The 22,390-nt window shown below is 39.0% G+C and overlaps 1 protein-coding gene and 1 long non-coding RNA gene across 2 annotated transcripts in view; one reads left to right on the top strand and one right to left on the bottom strand.

Annotated features, from left to right (window-relative positions):
• The window catches only part of LOC310632646, a 1,302,393-nt gene that overhangs the window by 593,475 nt on the left and 686,528 nt on the right, over positions 1 to 22,390 (bottom strand). The window lies entirely within an intron of this gene.
• RHAG (Rh associated glycoprotein) overlaps positions 8,847 to 22,390 on the top strand; it is a 35,718-nt gene continuing 22,174 nt past the window's right edge. Inside the window, exons 1-3 of the mRNA XM_083349957.1 lie at positions 8,847 to 9,066; positions 15,280 to 15,463; positions 20,660 to 20,810. Of these exons, the coding sequence (XP_083206083.1) occupies positions 8,907 to 9,066; positions 15,280 to 15,463; positions 20,660 to 20,810 (495 nt within the window). The 5' untranslated portion in view covers positions 8,847 to 8,906. The remainder of the gene's footprint in view (positions 9,067 to 15,279; positions 15,464 to 20,659; positions 20,811 to 22,390) is intronic.

Here is a 22,390-nt window from a genome sequence, read left to right as displayed (position 1 = left end):
GCAGAAGTTTCTTAAAGTGAATATAAAGATAAAACCACAGATTTCTCTTTTAGGCTTAATAGATAAATAACTTGAAAAAAATTGGAACTTTGATGTTATATATGTTGACATCAGCAAGAATACTTTATGCACAGAAATGGAAGAATACTTTGGTTCCCACAATGGACAAATGGTTGCAAAACCTGATGGAGTTAGCAGAGATGGCTAGATTCACTGTTTTGATTAAAGAAAAGAATACAAGTTAAAACAAGGAAAAAAACACCAGAAGCTTAAGAAGAAGAGCAGAGGCCCTGTAGGCTTGGAACAGAATCCAAATACAGGTAGTCCTCGAGTTGTGACAGTTCATCTAGCGACTGTTCAACCCCCCCCAAGTACTTATGACACAGTCCCAAAGTTATGAATGTTACAGCAATACAGCAGTTGCTCACCCCTGCGACTAACTGCAGAGACACTGGTCCTTGCTTACTTACCTTTCAAAGATCCAGGGTTCCAGAACAGTCTGACCGCTCCTTCTCTCTCCTCAGGCAAGCTGTCTCCTCTCCAGCCTCTCTGACATGGGGGTTAGTGCATCAGCACGGATTCTTCAGGAGCTCCAAAAGTGGAGCAGTGAAAGCAGAGGCAGAGCAGGATGAGTGCACCCTGCTCAGCTTGGTTGACTCACCGAGGCTACTTGCGCAGGACACCTGATCTTCTTTTGGAGTGCCGGGAAGCCTCTGTGAGTCTGAAGGAGTGCAAGATCATGCCCCCAAAGGCTTCTGTTCTCCGCGTCAGAAGCTTTTGCAAAGGGACAGAAGGTTTCGGGGCAGCGATCGCGCATTGCTTGAAGCCTTCCGTCTCTTTGAAAAAATGTTTTGGTGTGGAGAACAGAGGTCTGAGGGAGCACAATCTCCTGAAGGAGGCCTGAAGGAGCAGACAAAGAAGCCACAGCAGAGAGGCTGGAGAGGAGACAGGTCACTTGATCAAGATCTTCGAAAGGTAAATGAATCTCCACGGACCCAGTGCCTGTAGAGACCCAATGGGGCAGGATCAGGGAGGTGGGGGGAAGCATGAGATATCTCAGTGAGGCCTCGGATAGTTGGAAGCATTAGCCCCCCTCAATGGTCTTCCCCACCCTGAGATACCTCATGTGCTCTTAACGAGCTGCACACTTGACTAGTAAATGCATTGGGTAAAGCAGGGAGGGGTCAGTTAATGAATCCTTGAGATACGAATGTACTTGGCAGGCTCTATTACATTCATATCTTGAGGATTACTTATACTAGTTATTAGCTACATATTCAGATAATGCAAAATCACGAATTAGCACCGCATGCTTTAGCAGAAAAGAAACTGGTTTGTCACAAAATGTACACCAGGAATTACGCTTTATGCAATAAATTCTAATTGGTAAAGCCCCCTTATAAAACAACCCATGTTTTAATCTCTAGTTAAACAATTTATTAGAGTCCTTTTAAAACTACAATTCCTAGATTGCATATAATTTCAAGCCAGAAATCTGCTATAATAAAACTAACGTTTATTCTACTGCCTCCTTTTGTGGGAGAAAAAGATGGGCATCCTTAATGCAGACATCTTATAAGCCTCTGTCATGTATACAGCTACCTCTTTGTGTAGGGAAACATTTACATTTTGGAATAGCCTCCCAGCTGAAATTGAGGGATCCCTATCCTTTTGGGCTTCTGGAAGGCCAGGAAGGCTTGAAACTGTCCCTATATGTTGGGCTCAGATGGGGATTGAGTCAAGAGTCTGATTGGTCTGGTGCCTAGTGGGAAAGTTGATGTGGTTTTTATTCCTGTTTTTATCAGTTGTTGTGAGCTATCTAGGATCATTGTACAGTATTAGTCTGGCAGCCATATACGTTCTTTACACAAATAAATGCTAAGCTTGTTTTCTTCAGAGGTGTTAGACTAAAGTTCCCAGTGTTCTGAGCCATATTACCTGGAAATTCCATGTGCTGAAGTATTTGAATTCATCTGGAGGGCAACAGATGAAGGAAAACTAGCTTAAAGTTACATGTGAGGACTTTCTGTGGCAGACTTCCTGTTCCAAAATGAAAGATGATGGCCTGGAAAATTTAACTAAATGGGGCGTAATAACCACATCACAAAAATCCCTATACAATTCACACTTCAGCAAGACATGCCCAGGGATGCTTTTCAGAGGAGTTGTAGTAAACCTATGTTCCAGCAAAGCAGATGGGGGATCTATTTAGCTTGAGAGAAGGTTGAATAATCATTAGACAATTTCAATTTGGCAAATTATTATATTTTTTGGCTATAGGCTTAGATTTAGGGCATATTCTCACTGCACCCTTAAGCTGCTAATGTCCTGTGCTCATGACAGCTCAACTGTGAGGTGGCCTTAAAAAAACTTGTATGGACTGAAACACCTTGCAACCAGACAGAATCTCCAGGACCTTATTTATTTTGTTATGCATAACTCTCTAGTTAAGAAGCATTCTAGCCTATGGACAGCAAAAAATCTGAGAGAGGTCATACGTTATTTAATCATCATCATCATCATCATCATCATCATCATCATCATCATCATCATCAACCTTGAAGGTCATCTAGCGCCCAGTGTTCAAGTCTGTCCAGATCCTTAAGCCTGTCTTCTGGAGTCTTGGCTATTCCTGCCAGTTTGGTGTCATCCAAGCTGGGGATAGATGAGTTCCCCATCTATCCCCTCATCCAAATCGTTGATGAAGATGTTGAAGAGCACTGGGCCCAGAACAGAGCCCTGGGGCATCCCAGTACACACTTCCCTCCATGTAGATGCAGTTCCACTGAGGACCACACACTGAGTATGGCGGGTCAGCCAGCTACAAATCTATCAGGTGGTGATGCTGTCTAAGCCACATTTTTCTATCTTATCGAGTAGTAGGTTGTGATATACTTTATCAAATGCCTTACTGAAGTCCAAGTAAATTATATCCACAGCATTCCTCTGGTCCACTAATTTTGTCCCTTGGTCAAAGAATGCAATAAGATTTGACTCGCATGATCTGTTTTTGACAAACTCATGTTGGCTTTTAGTAATGACTTTGTTTGCCTCTTGGTGCTCACTGATTCGTTGTTTGATTATCTTTTCCAGACTCTTCCCAGGTATTGAGGTCAGGCTGATAGGTCTGTAATTTCCTGTAATTTCATCCAGTAGGGTCTGTTTCCAGATCAAATTAAACTTAGCAAGAATATTGAGGAAGCCATTGTAATCTCCACCGTAGTTAGACCAACCTCCAGTGGCAAGGCAGCTTTAGAGATACACTCAAGAATCTGAAATACTGTTTTCAGGAACTAAGGTATTGCTGTTTCTGACAAGATAATTGTGGTACGGTTTTGAGCTCCATATAAAACTGAGCCTATGACTCAGGTTCTAATAGTTTGATGGAAGTGGACACAAAACTCTTTCCTTTGAGTAGAAGACAATAAAATACAAGCAGCACTTCTCTCTCAAAGTATGATTAAGAGCGCATCTCAGATTCAGCTGAATCCCAAAGAGTTGTGGATGACTTTGGATTGGTTTGGTGTTAGCATGAATCAAAGTGAGATTCCTTGAACAAGATTAACTATCAGTTTTCCTGAAACTGCAGTAGTGTTTCATTGAATTTATGTAAACAAAGGTGAAGGAAAGGAGATTTCTCGATATATATGACAGAACTATTGTAGGTTAGTTCACTTTTTTATTAGTTTTGTTTGTTCAATGTTTGCCTGAGTCTGTGAGGCTCTGTAAAAGTGTAGCATGGCTACTTAGCTAAGAAATCCTGGATGTACAAATTCTACTTTCTATGCCAAAGTATGCTTCACATCTGTTTTCCATTCAGGCCCTATTGTAATTCTATGAAGAAATAAATTAGGAAAACAGTCTTACACTCCTTTTCATTACTCATCAGTCTGTAACCTCTTTGCCCTTTTTTTAAACATACAAGCTTCTTACTTGTGATGTGGATCATTTGCCAAAGGACTCCCTTCACAAAGCAACCACTTTGCTAAGCTTTGAAATAACAGAATAGACTGCACAAGCAGGAGATCATATACCATTTTGGACATTCTGTCCAACCTTTTCTTAAAAACCTCCAGTGATGAAATATCCACAATGTTGTGGGCAGCAGCAATGATATTGGCAGCAGCAAAAGTGTCCTTTTCAGTGGAAGACTGCAAAATACAGCTGCAACATTGCTGACCTCTCTTTATGACAACATAAAGAGAATAGTTTTCTGTTAATTCTGATTTTATTCCCTATTCCTCATTCCAAATGCTTTATTCCACATTGGAAAACCATTAAGGGATAGAGTAAATGTGTACAATGAAAATGTTTTATATTATTTCATAAATATCAATCCTAAATACTAAAAGCCTTTCCTTTTTCTTTTCTTTTTTTTACAGATTTTATTAATTCTTTTTTCCTTACATACATATGTTAGTTTTTCAACCCGCGTGCACTCTGGGTTCAGAAGTGCTAATACATAGTCAAGTCCTAATCTTTGGTTCTTTCCTCTAGCCGTTTGTAGAATGACTCCCAGGTTTGGTAGTATTCTGTTTCTTCTTTATCTTTCAATCTCATAGTTAATCTGTCCATCTCTGCGCATTCCAATTTTTTTTAATTATTTCTTCCTCTGGTGGTACTCCTTCATTTTTCCAGTATTGCGTGAAGGTTATTCTTGCTGCTGTTGTAATGTGTAGAACCAAATATAAACTTTGTTTATTGATCTTTTCTGGTATTATACCTAATAGAAAAAGTTCAGGATTAAATACTACATGTTCACCCAACATTTTTTCTAACCAAAAATGTATTTTTTTTCCAATAAGCCTTTGCTTTACCACATGTCCACCAGATATGATAATACGTGCCTGAATTATGTTTACATTTCCAACATCTATCTGACATATTTTTAAACATTTTTGCTAATCTTGCTGGTGGCAGGTGCCATCTATAAAACATTTTATATAGATTTTCTTTATATGCAGTTGACATTGTCAATTTATAATTTCTCTCCCATAATTTTTGCCATTTTTCTAGTTCTATATTATAGGTTTTTTGCCCACCTTGTCATTGTTTCTTTAGTTTGTTCACTTTCCATCTCCAAAAGTAAGAAAAAATTATACATTTTCTTAATTAGTTTCTCATCAGAGGTTAACAATATCTTATCAAATACAGTTTGTTCTTTATAAAACCCATACAGTTTCACAGCTTTTTCATATCTATTTTGCATTTGTAGCTGTGCCCACCATGACAGGTTGATACCCTGATTTTCCAGTTCTTGTTTTGATTTTAATGTCCCATCAGTATTTAGAATATCTCTATACGTCCATTTTTTTTCAGTCTACCAAATTTCTCACATTCTCACATCTCACGTACAAAAAGCCTTTCCATTCACTTTAAAAGGAACTGATTTTCCAGACTCTTCTTGCAACATTCATGAATCATTAAAGAACAGGAAATCTGGCCCTTTAAATTATGTTTTAGGTCAAAGGGAGTTGGCCCTGCTGTTGTCACATTGCCAACAACTATGCAACTTATGTTTGGGGTATCGAGAGACTTATATGCAGGCAATTTAGACCTTAACTTGGGAGGTTCAAAAATGACTAACAATTGGGCAACCTGTTTAGAATTTTAAAATATTTGAAACCCTGCTCTACTGAAAGATTCTCAATGGCCCTACAACATTAGGCAAAATCCTTTTATCATCCTAGTTCTGCTAGAAAATAGGCTCTTCCTCTTGATTTTACTAATAAGATGTAGAAATCAGGAATGGATTCTTCTAGAAAAGACTGTGAAAGCCTTTCACTGTGATAATTCAACAAATTTCTATGTTTTCAGAATCATTCAAACTATTTCATAGATGTTTAAGAAAGGTTATCTAATGAAGTAAGTAACTATCTTGTATTAAGAGTAGCACATATGGAACTCATGTAACATACTCTTTTACATAAAACAGCTCTGTAATTCTAGTGTTTACCATTATACTTTGAAAATCCTTTTTATTTTCCCTGCAAATGAAAGAAATTTCAACATTCAGTGCACTTTGGGTTCTATCAATTAAGAAATAACATTTAGCAGGACCCAGCAAATGTGTCTTCTCTGTCACAGAACCTTTCCTCTGGAATTATATCCTCCCAGAGATCCACACGGCTCCTATCCTGATAGCATTCAGGAAGATATAGAAGACCTGTTCTAGGTCTTTGGAAGGTTGATGGTTGAGCCTTTGTTGATTTTTCAAAAATCTTTGCTTATATATCTGTTTGTGGGTATCTCATGAATTATTTTTATTTTATGGTTTTGTTCTTTTTAATTGTAAATCACTCACAGTTATTAGGAGTCAGTAGCCTCTATATCAGGGGTGTCAAACTCAATTTCATTGAGGACCGCATCAGCATTGTGGTTGCCCTCAGGGGGCTGGGTGGTATGGCCAGGGTGGGCGTGGCCTACTGGGTGGGCATGGCTAGAGTGCGTAATGCCTACTGGGTGGGTGTGGCCAGCTCTACATCGTTCGTATCAAGGGTGCCTATGGGGGCCTGGGCAGGAGTGGAACAAATCTGAGGGTCTCTGGCAGAAGGAGGGTCTCTGGGCCAGGGCCAAGGCAGTGGGGGCCGTTCCCTCACTGTTTCCAGGATGGCTTTGTGGGCCACATGAAACCACTTCGCGGGCCGGATCTGGCCCCCGGGCCTTGTGTTTGACATGTCTGCTCTATATCAATTAAATAAATAACTAGTTTTTAGTTCAAATTCTGTAATTCTACCAGTGTTTGGGTCCCAACCTAATATGATAAGAGGTGAACATCAGATTCAACTAAATTGCTAATCATTCTGTGTGAATTTGGATAGATTAGGTTGTGGCCTGAAACAATGAGGTTCTTTTGAAAACACAAATATTATGAATCTTTTTGAAGTTACATTAATGATTTGGGACACTATAGGAGAAGATCTCCATATATATCACAGGACTATTCTAAAGTTAGTTTGCTTTTTATTCCGTATGACTGTCAAGCGTAGAATTGTTTTTAAAAAGTGGTGCTTTGGTTGTAGAGTTCTGTGAAAGTATAGCACTGATTGTTTAAGCTGGGAAATGGGAATATTTAAATCCTTTTTCTGCCAATATTTGTTCCTCATCTGAATTCTACTCCTGTATAAAAAAAATAGAGAACACAGTTCTACACTGCTTTCCATTAAAAATAATAATCAGTAACCATAATATCTATTCTTTAGAAAATATGCATCTTTATTACTTAAAGTCAGTGGTGGGATTCAGCTGGTTCGCACCACTTCGGCTGAACCGGTAGCTAATTTTTTGTTGCCCAGGCCCAGAATAGACTTCCAGAAGCGGTATCCACACAGAAAACCGGTTGTTCACATATTTGAATCCCACCATTGCTTAAAGTGTGTGTCATTTCCAAAGTAAGTTCTTTTATTTGCTAACACTCTGAAATTATACAAGTATCCTAGCTTGGACCAACTTTCTATGCAGTGTGTCATTTTCATAATAATCAGTCCTCCTCTGTTCAAATAAAGAGGTTTATATTTGAGACCCCCTCCACCCTTCTTATATAAATACTTGGTTAGTACCACATTTGACCCGTTAATCTGAACCTTGATTGCTTGACATAAGTCAATTCTATGAAAAAAAAATAAAAGTTGTCAATCTTTGTTTTAAAATAAAAGAATTTGAAATGCCTAGAATAAAAAAAAATCTCACTATTTATTTGAAATTATTCATAAGACTACTTGATTTACAGCTGCTGTCTATGTTTGAACTAGGCTGCTGATTCCAACTGAACTCAGACCTGTCAAATGAAGCAGCCGACAAAATAATGTGAGTTAAAGCAGGATGCTGTTCAAATTGAACAAATTCATGGAGTCTTTGCTCAGTCATACTATAAATGTTTATTCATTTTAAAAACATTCCACAAAATAACAGAATAATAGAGTTGAAAGGGACCTTGGAGGTCTTCTAGTCCATCCCCCTGCTCAAGCAGGAAACCCTATACCATTCCAGATGAATGGCTGTCCAGTCTCTTCTTAAAAGTCTTTAGTGATGGAGCACCCACAAGTTCTGCAGGCAGTTCATTCCATTAATTATTTTTTTCTCGCTGTCAGGAGTTCTAAGTTGGTTGTCTGCTTGATTAATTTCCACCCATTGCTTCTTGTTCTGCCTTCAGATGCTTTGGGGAATAAATTGACCCCCTCCACTTTGTGGTAGTCTCTTAGATTTTAGAATATTGCTATCTTGTCACCCCTAGTCCTTCTTTTCACTAAACTAGACATACCTAATTCTTGCAACCATTCTTCATATATTTTGGCCTCAAAATATTTTAAAAGAACTTGTTCAAACATTATTTCCACTTTAATAAGTCTTATTTTATATTTATGTGTATATTTCTGGACACTTGCATATTAGAAAATAAAAAAGGAAGCTTACACTTTTTAAAAAGTGTTATCTGTCAAATGTAGTACTTCTTATTTTTGTCTTATCTTTGAAAACATACGGTTGTGGATACAATGTGTAGCTTTAACACTATTGAAAGACTTTTTAGCTTTTGCCACTTAGACACAAATTCATGCATTAATTTAATTTGTTGTATATTTTAAACCAGAAAGTATGAGAAAGTAGTCAAACACGATATGATATTAGAACAATACAAGTAGGAGTCATTTGATTTCTTTGATCGTTTCCTTATATAGATATAAAATTTTCTATTCTGGGAAAGTTTTGAAGGAATGGATATAAATCTTCAAGATGAATAAGAGAAAGTTTTCTAAGCAGGAACCATAAGTAAACATAAGTACCTCCTTCAGTAGGCTTGACTTTAACGAACAGGAGGTTGTGCTATGTCATTATGATGCAACACAGCTTAAAGCAAACAGCAAGTTGTTGGAGTCGTCCTTATCATTCTTTGCCAAACTCCTGCAAGGATGCCTGGTTCAAATTCTTTCACCACCAATATGCGGATCAGATTCCCTGTTCTTGCCATTCTTTTACAAGTGATCATTATCATTTTATTTGGAATATTTGTGAGATATCAGCCAACGGACAGATGGACCAAGCCATCAGCTAATATGGGCTTATATCCAAGTAAGTGGTGCCATTGGTTAATAAACTACAGCAGTCTGGTGAAAGTTAGCTGCTTTTTGAGTTGTTCTAACACTGTGCACAACTTAATTAGGAGTTTCTTGCATTTTCATTTACTGTGTACTTTGTACATCATATACTGGAGGCACAGGTCTCATTCAAAAGCTGAAGTTTCCTTCTGAGGCAAGCACATCATTCTGAATAAGGGGCATAGTGCAAAAATAATGCTTAATGCAAATATGAAATACTCTAATGAGAAAATTTGGGGACAGATGTGACAGTTCTGCTAATTTGGTTAGCTAACTAGCCACTTGATATATTCTTTCTGAATATGCCTTAACTTCCCTAGGAAGTTCACAGAGGAAGTTCGCAGAGTTTTATGAGTGGGTATGTCTTTGAATTTCTCTGACATCTTATAAACTGCCTTGGATTCCTATCTTCCACCTACTCAGACATCTGCTGACTTGCAGATTAAAAAGGCAAATATATCTTACCATGGATATGGGTTTCTGGCACACTGGAACAGGGGAATTCTTATTTCTGAAATTGTAAGATCCACAAATGAATAATTACAAATTATATTGAAGGATCTTCATGCTACTTTAGTATAACACCATTTCTGTTCATTAATGTATGCCATTAGTCATTAAATATAGTAGGATAAATATTTACCTACATTTAACTATTTGGACTAATTTTCTAGGATGTTTTGCATGTGTTTATAAGATATTACTACTCAGATTTATTATTGTTGTTGTCTTTATAAATGTGGATCCATCCTACTTATTGTTGGTATAATTCTCTTTTGAATGGAAGGAATAGCACTTAAGCCATGTGCAGGCAAACTGCCCTTTGAGTCAAGCCATATGGTTTTTAATGATAACTTTATCGTCACTTTGAATGTACACCAATTGGCATACATCAAAATGAAATTTCGTTGCATATAGCTCTCAAAGGGTCACCATCTCCGATATATACTCCTTGTTCGTGGCCCGCTCAAATTTCACATTGTCCATTTTAGTCTCTAGGGAGTGAACGATGGCAAACAGGACAGATGGAAATGGGGCTCCATGTGGATTAGCCCTCAAATTCGCTTGTATTCTGACAACCTTGCCTTCTTTCCTTGAAGTAGGACCCCAAATTGGCTCCCAAATGTATACCTCCCACCAATTTTTAAATTGTTGTTTCAAAAGTGCTTCTCATGGAAGGTTTATTCTTGCATTAATACATGCATGACTCTTCCAAGAACCAAATGACCTCAGATCTAGACATATTTTGTTGAATGTTGTAATTATTGCTTAAGATTTGCCTTATCATCAAGACTTTAATCTATAAACCGTCCTGTGATTTCCTGAAATATTGTTGCATATTTATATAACATAATCAGATATTTTCTGATAGAGAAAACTCTCCATATGTTTTTGGTATTAAGGTGTATTCTGCTTCTGTTCATGTTTTTTTTAAGTTGAAACCACTGCATCTCTCCCCCTCTCTTTCTCTTTAAATATAATAAAATGTTGATTCCTTTTCTATGGTGTTTATAGTATATACAGTAGCCTCCTTTTTTGTATATGTATATGTCAAAGACAAGGCATAAACTATTATCTAAATACTTTGCAATGCTGATAACTTGTAAGCCACCCTGAGTCTTCGGAGAAGGGCGGGATATAAATGGAATTAAAATAAAAAAATAAATAAATAACTATGATGACCAATTACCATTGTGTGAAATTGCAGACATTAGTGAGAATTTGGTCTGAGCCTACACGTGTTACAAATATGCAGTGAAGCACTGGAAGAAATGAAAAATGGAGAACAACCATCTACCTTGAAAAAATATTAGCCCTCAAACTGTTAAACATCATGGTTAAAAAAGAGATATATATTTTTTTTAAAATGAAAGTGCCCAGTACTTTAAAACAAATTTTCTTCATTCAAATCTTTTAGCTGGTTTTTCAACAAATTTTCTTGAAAAGAAATCGTACTGGTTTTATTTTCTTTTTATCCCTCACCTTTTAAAAAAAAAAAAAAACCTCTCTTCAATTTGTTGTAAAAACATATGTGACACAATGGTTGCAATGAAGTTTATGCAAGGCTAGAAAGGACAAAGTTAAGTTAAACAGTTAAATGAAGGGTGCTGGAAGCGTCCCCCTCAAAGACAAAAGGTAAAAGTGGAGAAGTAGATGATATTAGATGATCTTGGAAGGTATTGTGGTAGACCTGACTGGGGAAAGAAATGGTGGGTGAGTTGAGGATATGACATTGCCCTGGACATATTGCTGCACAGCTTCATTCCTGCCTGAGCTGCTGAACCTAGGGTGCCCACCCTAGTGATTTTGAGAGACATCTTGTGGGTGAGTTCAGATGTGGCTTGTGAATTCATGGCCACCATGAACTTATAAACCTTGTCTTTGGGGATCATGGGCCAGTGGTGGGATTCAGCCAGTTTGCACCACTTCAGCAGAACTGGTAGCTATTTTTTTGTTGTCCAGGCCCAGAATGGACTTCCAGAAGCAGCATCCACACAAAGAACCAGTTGTTCACATATTTGAATCCCACCACTGTCATGGGCTCAGGTGATGATGGGATCAACATATTTCAAAGTAACTGAAATGTGACAGGAAACATGTTCCTCAGTCCCTTGTGATAATCAGATCACTCTCTGGTTCACCTGTCAACCAATGCCAATGACCTGTATAGGAAGGATGGATCCATTTGATTTGTCCACCCCAGGCGCCTACTGGAATCTCTGGCTTTCAAAAATTACTTGGGGATTATTTCAAGTTCTACTCACTGTGCCAAGGAAACTCATTGGTTTACCAAAGAGATCTATAATATAAAACTACAGAAGAGATTATAAAGCTGTAGCCTAAGTGATACTGTTGAAGATGAATGTGACTGAACATGGGAAAGAACTCAAATTTTAGTCTACATTATAGCAAGAATTTATTTTTATTTTATTTTAATTCCATTTATATCCCGCCCTTCTCTGAAGACTCAGGGCGGCTTACAAGCTTAGCAGTGGAGTGAAGTTTCTTTCCCCTTATTGTGTTTAGTAAAGCTGATTTTGCAAAAAAATAAAAAAAAAAATAATTCAGGCCCAAAATTGGCTGCTGGGCCGCTGCAATGAATTTATATAAAATCAAAAGGATGAAAGTGCTTATATTCATTTGGAGTTGGTAGTTACCTGGAGGAGAGTTGGTATAGGCCCTATTTAGTGACCTTATCTGGAATTGCTTTGACCCTATGGTTCCTGAAGGAATGGACAGTGTCCAGTATGCTGGTTGATGTGCCACGTCTAAATTACACCGCTACTTTCACCTGGTTAGTGAAAACCTCCAGAAAAGTTACTTGAAGCTGAGTTCAAGTAGTGTTTAATGCATTCTTGATCAAGATTATTGTGCCTCCAGAAAGTGCTGCATTCCCTCCTCAAGAAGCTATTTTTCAAACCAATTTTTCTGGATAACCAGTGGCCAGTTTTGATTCTTCTTTTCTAAAGAAGGTTTGTTGAGAACTTGGTGAGATTGCAACTGCACAAAGCCCTGGATGAAATGGATTGTGTATGAGGGTGAAGGTTCATTCTCCGAGCTTGTGGGTTGGTTTCTGAATGTTTCGCTGTATGGCTAGGTCACATCTTCAGCAGAGTTTGGAGGATTATGGATTGTGTATACCCTTTTGGGACGCGGTGGCTCAGTGGGTTAAGACGCTGAGCTTGTTGATCAGAAGGTCGGCAGTTTGGCGGGTCGAATCCCGAGTGCCGCGTAACAGAGTGAGCGCCTGTTACACGTCCCAGCTTCTGCCAACCTAGCAGTTCGAAAGCACGTAAAAATGCAAGTAGAAAAATAGGGACCACTAGGGTGGGAAGGTAACAGCGTTCCGTGCGCCTTTGGCGTCTAGTCATGCCAGCCACATGACCACGGAGATGTCCTCGGACAAGCGCTGGCTCTTCGGCTTTGAAACGGAGATGAGCACCGGCCCCTAGAGTCGGAAACGACTAGCATGCATGTGCGGGGGAACCTTTACCTTTACCTATACCCTTTCGGTAGAGGTTATGTTCTAGCATGGGATGGAAATCACATGGGTCACTCTTGGACTTGATTTTGGTGGGCCATGATATTCCTTTTTGTATTCAGGGGCTTCTTGTATTCATGGCCCCATGCGCTCTACATAAGACTTCCTTTGAAGATGATTCAGCTAGTCCACTGAATTATGCACACATTCATTTGTGTAATACTACAGGAGTTGCATTGGTTGCTGCGTAGCTTTTGGTACAATTCAAACTGCTGATTATCATTTTTAAAGGCCTACGTGGCTCAGGGCCTGATATCTCTGAGAGCACCTCAGAGATGAGTTGAAGCTGTTTATCTAGTGAGAATGTTTGCTGAGGGTTCCAGCCCTGAGGGAATGTCTGAACTGCTGCATTCCTGTGGAGATTTTTTAGCCTGAAGAGTGGCCCTTCAGAGGAACATTTGGGGATAACATGAAAAGACACAGTACCCCTGAGATGCTCTGAGCTAGATGTTGTTAGTTATTCCTTACACATCTCATTTCTTACTGCTATAATTCTGCTCTTTCTCTCTGTCTCTCTGTGTATGTGTGCATGTCTGTTTGAATGTGTATTTGTACAAAGTCATTCAGAGTCTTTGAACTGGAATAGCATATAAATCAGAGAAATATAATGCAATCTGCTGGCTCCAGTTATGATTTAACTACTCTTAGGAAAGTCAAATAGCAGGAGGGTGTGGGGGGGAGACACAGGATGAAGAGAAAAGAAGATAGCTCTGGGGAGGTTGCAGATATTTAGCTCAGAAATATATTAAGTATCTTCATTCTGTATAGGAAGCCAGAAGGGAGTGGGAAAGAAGGCAGGAATGTTTGAAATCAACACAGCTGAAAGTTTTGGTAGTAGGGAGACTACTTGTGATAAGAAAAAGGCACTGGAGAGAAGGCAGATTTTGTGCAAAGAACTGCTGAGCATCAGTTGATAGCTTGGCCAATATGGAGCAGGAGAAGCTGGAAGTTTTGCTTATGAGGGAATCCCCAGTGCTTTTGATGGGGTGAATGATGGACTGGAGGGTCAAGAGGAGGAGAAGCTGAAAGAAGCAGTGTGAAGACTAGTAAGAAGGATTCTGATAGGAGAGGGAGAGGAGAAGTATTAGCCAAGACTTTGTGCCAAGGCAATTATAATGAGCTTATTTGTCAAGGGAGCAGTTACAGTTGAATTATTTAAACATGTAAAAGGTAAAGGTAAAGGTTCCCCCTCACATGCATGCTAGTTGTTTCCGACTCTAGGGGCTGGTGCTCATCTCCGTTTCAAAGCCGAAGAGCCAGCGCTTGTCCGAGGCCTTCTCCGTGGTCATGTGGCCGGCATGACTAGATGCCAAAGGCGCACGGAACGCTGTTACCTTCCCACCATAGTGGTCCCTATTTTTCTACTTGCATTTTTACATGCTTTCAGACTGCTAGGTTGGCAGAAGCTGGGATGAGTAACAGGCGCTCACTCTGTTACGCGGCACTTGGGATTCAACCCGCCAAACTGCCGACCTTCTGATCGACAAGCTCAGCGTCCTAACCCACTGAGCCACCGCATCCCTATTTTAAACATGTACTGCACCTCTAAGGTGGCTGTTCATTCAATAGCCCAATGTGGTTTAAAGTTGTTTCTGTGCCTCTTCATTGCCTGTTTTCTGATTCTTAATAATGTAAATAAAACTCTATCATCCCATGCCTGAATGTGGGATTTTTTTCTTACCCTATACATCTAAAATGCGGAGAAATTGCTCTTATTGGGCTAAAGTTTCTGCCAGCTAAGATTACCTACCCTCTTTTATGATAATCTGTTCCATTCCATTCCCCCCTCATTTGCTCCTGAAGCTATCAGTACTTCATAGCCACTGAATGTAACTTTTTCTTATTAATAGATGAGTGAAGGCACTTTGTGAACATTTGTGCTAATAAGCAACCTACCTTCCTTCCTTCCTTCCCTTCCTTCCTTCCTTCCTTCCTTCCTTCCTTCCTTCCTTCCTTCCTTCCTTCCTTCCTTCCTTCCTTCTTTCTTTCTTTCTTTCTTTCTTTCTTTCTTTCTTTCTTTCTTTCTTTCTTTATCAGAAATAACTGTCCCTTTTAAAACTTGGAAAACCTGGAATGAAATTGCCAGGAGAAATTTATTTACCGATGATGCCTATTATAAAATTTTTCTCTTAATTTTTTTTCTAGTCTTTCAGGATGTTCATGTGATGATATTTATTGGGTTTGGTTTCCTGATGACATTCCTGAAAAAATATGGTTTCAGCAGTGTTGGCATCAACTTGCTCATTGCTGCCTTGGGCCTTCAGTGGGGCATCCTCTTACAAGGATTTTGGCACATGGAATCAAATCATGTCTATAATGCCATTGAAAGGTAAGGAGAATACCCTGGAAAGCACAAGTGACTTGAATATTAAGCTTGGTTACCACAAGTTCCCTACAAGTGAATTTCTACTAGAATTTCCAGAGGTGTTGTGCTAAAGATAGCACTGTGATGTAAACCATAGTGAGCTAGTGATGGTAAATGTTATAAGATTGGCAAGTACAGTTTTCCCCAGAAAAATAAGCCCTATCCTGAAAAAAGCCCTAGCTTGATTTTTACATGTGTGCCTAATATAAGCCCTATCCCCAAAATAATTTGCCTAGTGAAGACCCCGCCCACTCCATCCCACTGTCTGATTGTATGAGGTGGGATGAGGCACATGTGTAAAAATCAAGCTATGGAGGGGTGGGGTGTAGAGCTGCCCCACATGCCCCGCACTTGCTTAACTCAGGGCCCCTGCAGCTAGGCCTCCCACTCCCTGACACCTGCCTTGTTTTGCAGCGGTGGCACCAGCACCAGCAGCCCCATCCATCAGGAGCCTGCATGGCTGCTGGCCCACTTCTTCTGGTTGCTGGTGGCCGTTTGTGAGTGGCATCCTGCTGTGAGTGGCAGCTCTGCCTCAATGCGCAAAGTGGTGCCCTGCTGTGAGCGGTGATACCTGTGTGACACACCACGTGGTATCCTCCTGCAAGCAGCGGCACTGGTGCGATGCATCACATGGCCTCCTGCCATGAGTGGCTGCAAGCAGTCACAGAAGAAGTCGGGCGGTGGCATACTGAGCCTTGGTGGAGCAGGGGGCTAATGCCTCCTTAAGTAACACCAGCTGCCTGCAATTAGTGCAGGTTCGAGTCCCACCAGGCTCAAGGTTGACTCAGCCTTCTATCCTTCCGAGGTAGGTAAAATGAGGACCCAGATTGTTGGGGGCAATTTATTTATTTTTATTTTTTTATTTTAATTCCATTTATATCCCGCCCTTCTCCGAAGACTCAGGGCGGCTTACAAGCTTAGCAGTAGCCTTCATTCTATGTATATGCCTGCTTATTAGGGCTTTCACACACCCCCCCAAGCGGCATTATTACAAAGTCAGCTTAATTGCCCCCAACAATCTGGGTCCTCATTTTACCTACCTCGGAAGGATGGAAGGCTGAGTCAACCTTGAGCCTGGTGGGATGCGAACCTGCACTAATTGCAGGCAGCTGGTGTTACTTAAGGAGGCATTAGCCCACTGCTCCACCAATTAAGCTGACTTTGTAATAATGCCGCTTGGGGTGTGTGTGAAAGCCCTAATAAGCAGGCATATACATAGAATGAAGGCTACTGCTAAGCTTGTAAGCCGCCCTGAGTCTTCGGAGAAGGGCATGATATAAATGGAATTAAAATAAAAAAATAAAAATAAATGACCGGTGTCTGGGCATGGAAGGCCTGGCTGCAGTGGTCCTGAGTGTCAGAATCCATTTATATCACATTCATAAATGTATGTTTAAAACATTATTCCCCCCCATATGGATTCTGCCATCTCCCGAGGAAGGAGGAGCATATGTGGATTCAGCCTGCCTTAGGTTATTTCAAAGACCAAGGGAAACCTTTTGAACTGGGGGAACAAAAGGGAGGAAGGTATCTGGCTTGTGTTTTCTTTTAATTCTGGAGAGGAAGAAGGCAATAACCATAAAGATTCAAAGTTCCCTTTTTCCCTTTCCCACGAAAGGGACAACATGAAGTAGAAGGATGGGGGCTGACCAAATTGTGTTGAGGGAAGGGGGGTTGAACCTAAGACATGGTTTGGGGTGGGTCCTGACACTGAGGTAAGCGGGTAAGACATTCCCTGAAAATAAGACCTAATTCCTCTTTTGGAGGCAAAAAAATATATAAGACCGGGTTTTATTTTCAGGGAAACACAGTATATTTGCCTTAAAAAACAGTGTGTCCCATACCAACTTTTTCAGATGTTCAGACCTTCTAAAAATTTTTAGTCTCATTTCCTCCATCTGAGATAAAACCTGTGATACCTCAAGAAATCTAGGAACCCTAGTTAAGGAACACATTATCTAAAGAAACATTCCTTCTACTTCTTGGCTTTTAGCAAGTTAGGAACCTCTGACTCCACAGACATTACAGAATTATATCTTTTAGGAGACATAGCAAGGGTTACTGCAAGTTGTACTTCTGTAATATCAGGAAGGCCTTAAAATTCACCACCCCAATTTAAATTTTAAGCAAGTAAACAAACAAAACAAAAATAAAATTAAAAATTAAAAACAACACCAGTATTATGTAGCACATTTTAAGCCTTTCATTGGTTTGGCTGTGGCACAATTGTTTCATTGGACTTTATTTTTTTTTTTTAGAAATTTCAGTGGTGAATGAAACTGTATTATGAAAGCTAGAATACATATATCCTGACTATGCCTCTGGGCAGAGAATTTCTATTGGCAATTTAGCAGCTGACACCTTATTGATTGCAGCTTATCTTTCCTCCTCCTTGAGCCATTGCCCACCCTTCCCTAGGTCCACAATGTCAACCTGTCACTTTTGTGGGATGGGCAAATCATTCTGTCCAGATCTGTAATATGTGAAAGTGAATATTGCAAATCTCCCCTCCTTTCCAGAAAACTAGTGAGAGTCCCTTCTGAAATGCTTCCCACATCACTTTTGTTTCTGTGGGCTGAGACAACTCTTCCATGACGTTTGTCTAGTCTGCAGCTTTTCTTCCTATCTCTCCAGGTCATTCCCATGAACCAGTACAAAGTCAGGGATGGGGTTCAGTGATAAGGGTGGCTTTTGCCTCCCATAATGTTTTGGAAAGAACTAAAATGTTTTGCCTGCATTTCACATAAGCCTTCCCAATAATGTTAAAAAGTAAATAGGTCTTCCAGCATTGGTTCATATGTTAATTCTTGATAATGGTTTGAATAATTGTGTGCAATAATGGTAATAAGGAATTCAAATTTTTAAAAAGTATAAAATACAGTATATGAAAGAGTATGTTTCTTCAATCAGCAGTTAAAATTAATTTCACTTGGTGGCATCTATTATGTATTTTAACCAGATTGTCAGAACTTCCTGAAATGTTGGTCCTTTTTTATTTTTGCAGTCCAAATCTATCACTGCTGAAAGGATTGTAAATGGTATCTTTCCTCAAGGAAGTGCTATGTTCATTGAACTGCAACAATGTCTTCAATGTTTTTGCTAAAAGAAAAGCAAATACGTTGCCAGGAAAAAGTATTTTCTGAAACGGAACATGCAGGGTGCAGTTCCCTCTAGCTAGTAATTTCATTGTTATGACGATCACATACATTAGAAATGGACACTGATATACACCAATTTCTTATCTTTGACTATTTTGCGCACTTTTAAAAAGCAAGATATTACTTTCTAAATTTAGAAATACAGTGTTGTGATCCTCAATGTACTATTGATATTGTAACATCAGGTAAGAAAAAACTTGCCTAATTTTCTAAATTAATAACAGACAACCCTTTCTGCATGTCTAGATAAGGCAGTCTTAGTTTACACAAAACCTCTGAAGTTAATTGTTGGTGCACAGTATACAGTATTCTGCAATAAATTTCCAGTGAGTAAAAAGAGTTGCAGACATTTCAGGGCCCCACTTTTTTAAAAAAGACAATGAAATAGAGAAAATTCTGCAACAGATTATTTGCAATTATTAAAAACCTGTTTCAATAAGTTATTAGAATTCTGCCACCACTCATTAAGCAAACATACAGCATTTTTAAAATCTGTATTCATTGCTTTTCTTTCAAAATGTTCAGGAGCAGACTAGATATAATAACAGGTTTTTCTGCTGGTGTTCCCCCTAAACTTTTACCATAATATTATTTGCAGTACAATATTAGCACTTAGACTCATACACCGCTTCATAGCATTTTAGCCTTGTCTAAGCGGTTTACAGAGTCAGCATATTGTCTTCAACAATCTGGGTCCTCACTTTACTAACCTCAGAAGGATGGAAGGCTGAGTCAACCTTGAGCTGGTCAGGATTGAACCCCTGGCAGTGGGCAGAGTCAACCTGCAATACTGCATTCTAACCACTGTCCCACCACAACTCTTGAGATGTAAATTCCAAGGCAAAGAAGCACTTTGTAAGAGAAATGCAGAAAGAGAATAAAAAAAGAAAGAAGGCAGTTTTATACTTCTTACACTAACTCGTTTGGCATCCAAACTCTCTTATGATCAAATTACTCAGTATTTGTTCAGAAGGTATTATTTACACATCTTCTTATGGCCTGGCTTTAATACACCCAACAGTTATAATGAATAGGAGCAAGAGTGCTCATCCTAAGAATAAGATCATATGCACCTTACCCAGCAATGATACTGAGTCAACAACTGTTTTTAACCTGGATTCAGATCAGGAACCTCCTTCATCTAGTTCTTGAGAAAGCTGGCATCTAAGGCCAGCATCAGAAAATAAAGTGGTATAGAGCCAGCTAGAGCCACCAAGGCACGACTTAAGAGTATCCTGCTAATAGAACTCACAGCAGATATGTAGGATGCAACCTGGGCTTGGAAAACTAACTAGGACAGTACTATACCACCAGGGTTTTCTTGATTCCCTGTCTTAGAATACACAACTAGAGCCTTGGTGGAGCAGTGGGCTAATGCCTCCTTAAGTAACACCAGCTGCCTGCAATTAGTGCAGGTTCGAGTCCCACCAGGCTCAAGGTTGACTCAGCCTTCCATCCTTCCGAGGTAGGTTAAATGAGGACCCAGATTGTTGGGGGCAATAAGCTGACTTTGTAATAATGCCGCTTGGGCCCCCCGAAAGCCCTAATAAGCAGGCATATACATAGAATGAAGGCTACTGCTAAGCACATTGATTTGTGCTTAGATTGTAAGCCGTCCTGAGTCTTCGGAGAAGGGCGGGATATAAATGGGAGTAAAAAAAAACAAAACTACAAAACTTTGCTGAAAGTTGACTTCATTCATTAAGTTTTAGCTCCTCTTTTCTTTCTCTCTACCTCCAGTTGAGTTTGCTTGTATGTCAATCAATATATTCAGCCAATGAACAGCAAAGATATGAAATTTATCACTTTGAGAAAATACTAATGGATTTATGATGACTTTAATACAAATAAAAGTAGTGATTCATGAAGCCAGGATAACTATTTTAAATCAAGAACATGAATAAATAACATTTATTCTGCATCTCTAGGTGCTTCGTTAATAGTTACTATCTGAATACATATATAACCCATATGTTTTTGCTTTCTCTCATTAAATCAAAAGTATGATAAATGCAGACTTCAGCACAGCAGCTGTCCTGATCTCATTTGGAGCTGTCCTGGGGAAAACTAGTCCAGTTCAGATGCTGATTTTAACAATATTTGAAATTTCTATATTTGTATGCAATGAACATCTTGTGGTAAATGTGCTAAAGGTAGGAATTTTCTGGCTTCTATTTTATTATGATCTACATGCCATTTTATAAGGTGATTCTGTCTTCTATATCACCTTTGTATTTTTGGTATGTTGGGCTTTAAGACCTTCTCTGACAATGGCTACCTTCTTGTTTGTCATGCTTTTGAAGGACATTTTGATTTGAGTGCTGCATTATATTTCCACGAAAAGGAAATACTCAGTTCTGAGAAATTGTGTGGGTCTTTAGTCTTTTTCCCCATGAGAAAAAAGATCAACTTTAGTGAAAAACAAACCCCACTGGGCGAAAATTAGTCAGGAAGATGAAAATTAAAAGTCCAACAGATCTATTCCACTCTGGATTAGGGATCATAGACAGTTTTTTTTATATATCCAGATCTATTTCAATATCATAATGGAATGCATTAAAAATGAATCCAACAATTCTGCAGACTAAATTAAAGAAACAGATACCTTCTTTAGAAATCTGCCCTCTCCATACCAAGTGTTGCCAGCAAAAGAAGACATTTTCAGCAAATCCAAGGAATGGATGACTCTAGAACTTGCTAAGCAATTTCTAATACATTTTCCTTCAGGAACATAATTTTTCTCAAGTTCTTTTAGTGCTGAATAAATTAATTGAATTGCTTTAATGCAATAAACCTAATCAAACATTTCAAACATTTCAGTTTAATTTCAATTAATCTCATTCTGTTTTTCCCCCCTATTCAATCGTGTCTGATTCTTGGAGACTGCTTCGACAACTCCCTGCTGTTTTCTTGGCAAGGTTTTTCAGAAGTGGTTTGCCATTGCCTCCTTCCTAGAGCTAAGAGAAAGTGACTGGCACAAGATCACCCAGCTAACTTTGTGCCCAAGTTGGGCCTAGAACTCATGGTCCCCCCAATTTCTAGCCTGGTGCCTTAACTTGTATGCCAAATTGATTCTTCCAAGTCTGATATTTTCTGGCTAATTTATGTCCATTCAAAGTAGAAATAAAGGTCTAGAGCTTAAATTATAACAATTAGCTTTAACAGTTTCTTAAACAGACTTGAACACTGGTCTATCTATCAAAATGAAATTCAGTGGTGAGAAAAGTAAGGCACTTAGGCAAGAAAAACCAAATGCACAGGCACAGATTAGGTGGAATCTAACTCAATAGCAGAAACTGCAAGAGGGACCTTGGAGTCCTAATGGACAATCACTTAAAAAGAAACCACTGAAAAACAAAAACAAAAAAATCCAAGTAGATGGTTGCACAAAGATCTCTGATAAACTGAAGTACAAAAAGAAAGAGAGACAGATAACTAAGGCAGAATATCAGCAGATAGCCAGAATTTGCAAAGAAGAAGTCAAGAAAGCAAAGGCTCAGAATGAATAAAAACTTGCAACAAATGTCAAAGATATTAAAAAAAAATTCTTTCAATATATAAATAACAAGAAAAAAGTCAAGGAAACAATCGGTCCATTAAAGAGAGAAGATGGCAAGGAAGTAATGGATACTAGAGAGAAAGCTATAACTCATTCTTCATGCAAAAAGAAATTATAACCCAACCTACCAAAAATATAACTGTAAAAGACAGACTAGAAATAAAAATTAAAATA

The sequence above is a fragment of the Vipera ursinii genome (assembly GCF_947247035.1).
Source record: "Vipera ursinii genome assembly, chromosome: 1".
In the NCBI taxonomy this organism is placed as follows: Eukaryota; Metazoa; Chordata; class Lepidosauria; order Squamata; family Viperidae; genus Vipera; species Vipera ursinii.
This window is presented reverse-complemented; position numbering and strand designations above follow the sequence as displayed.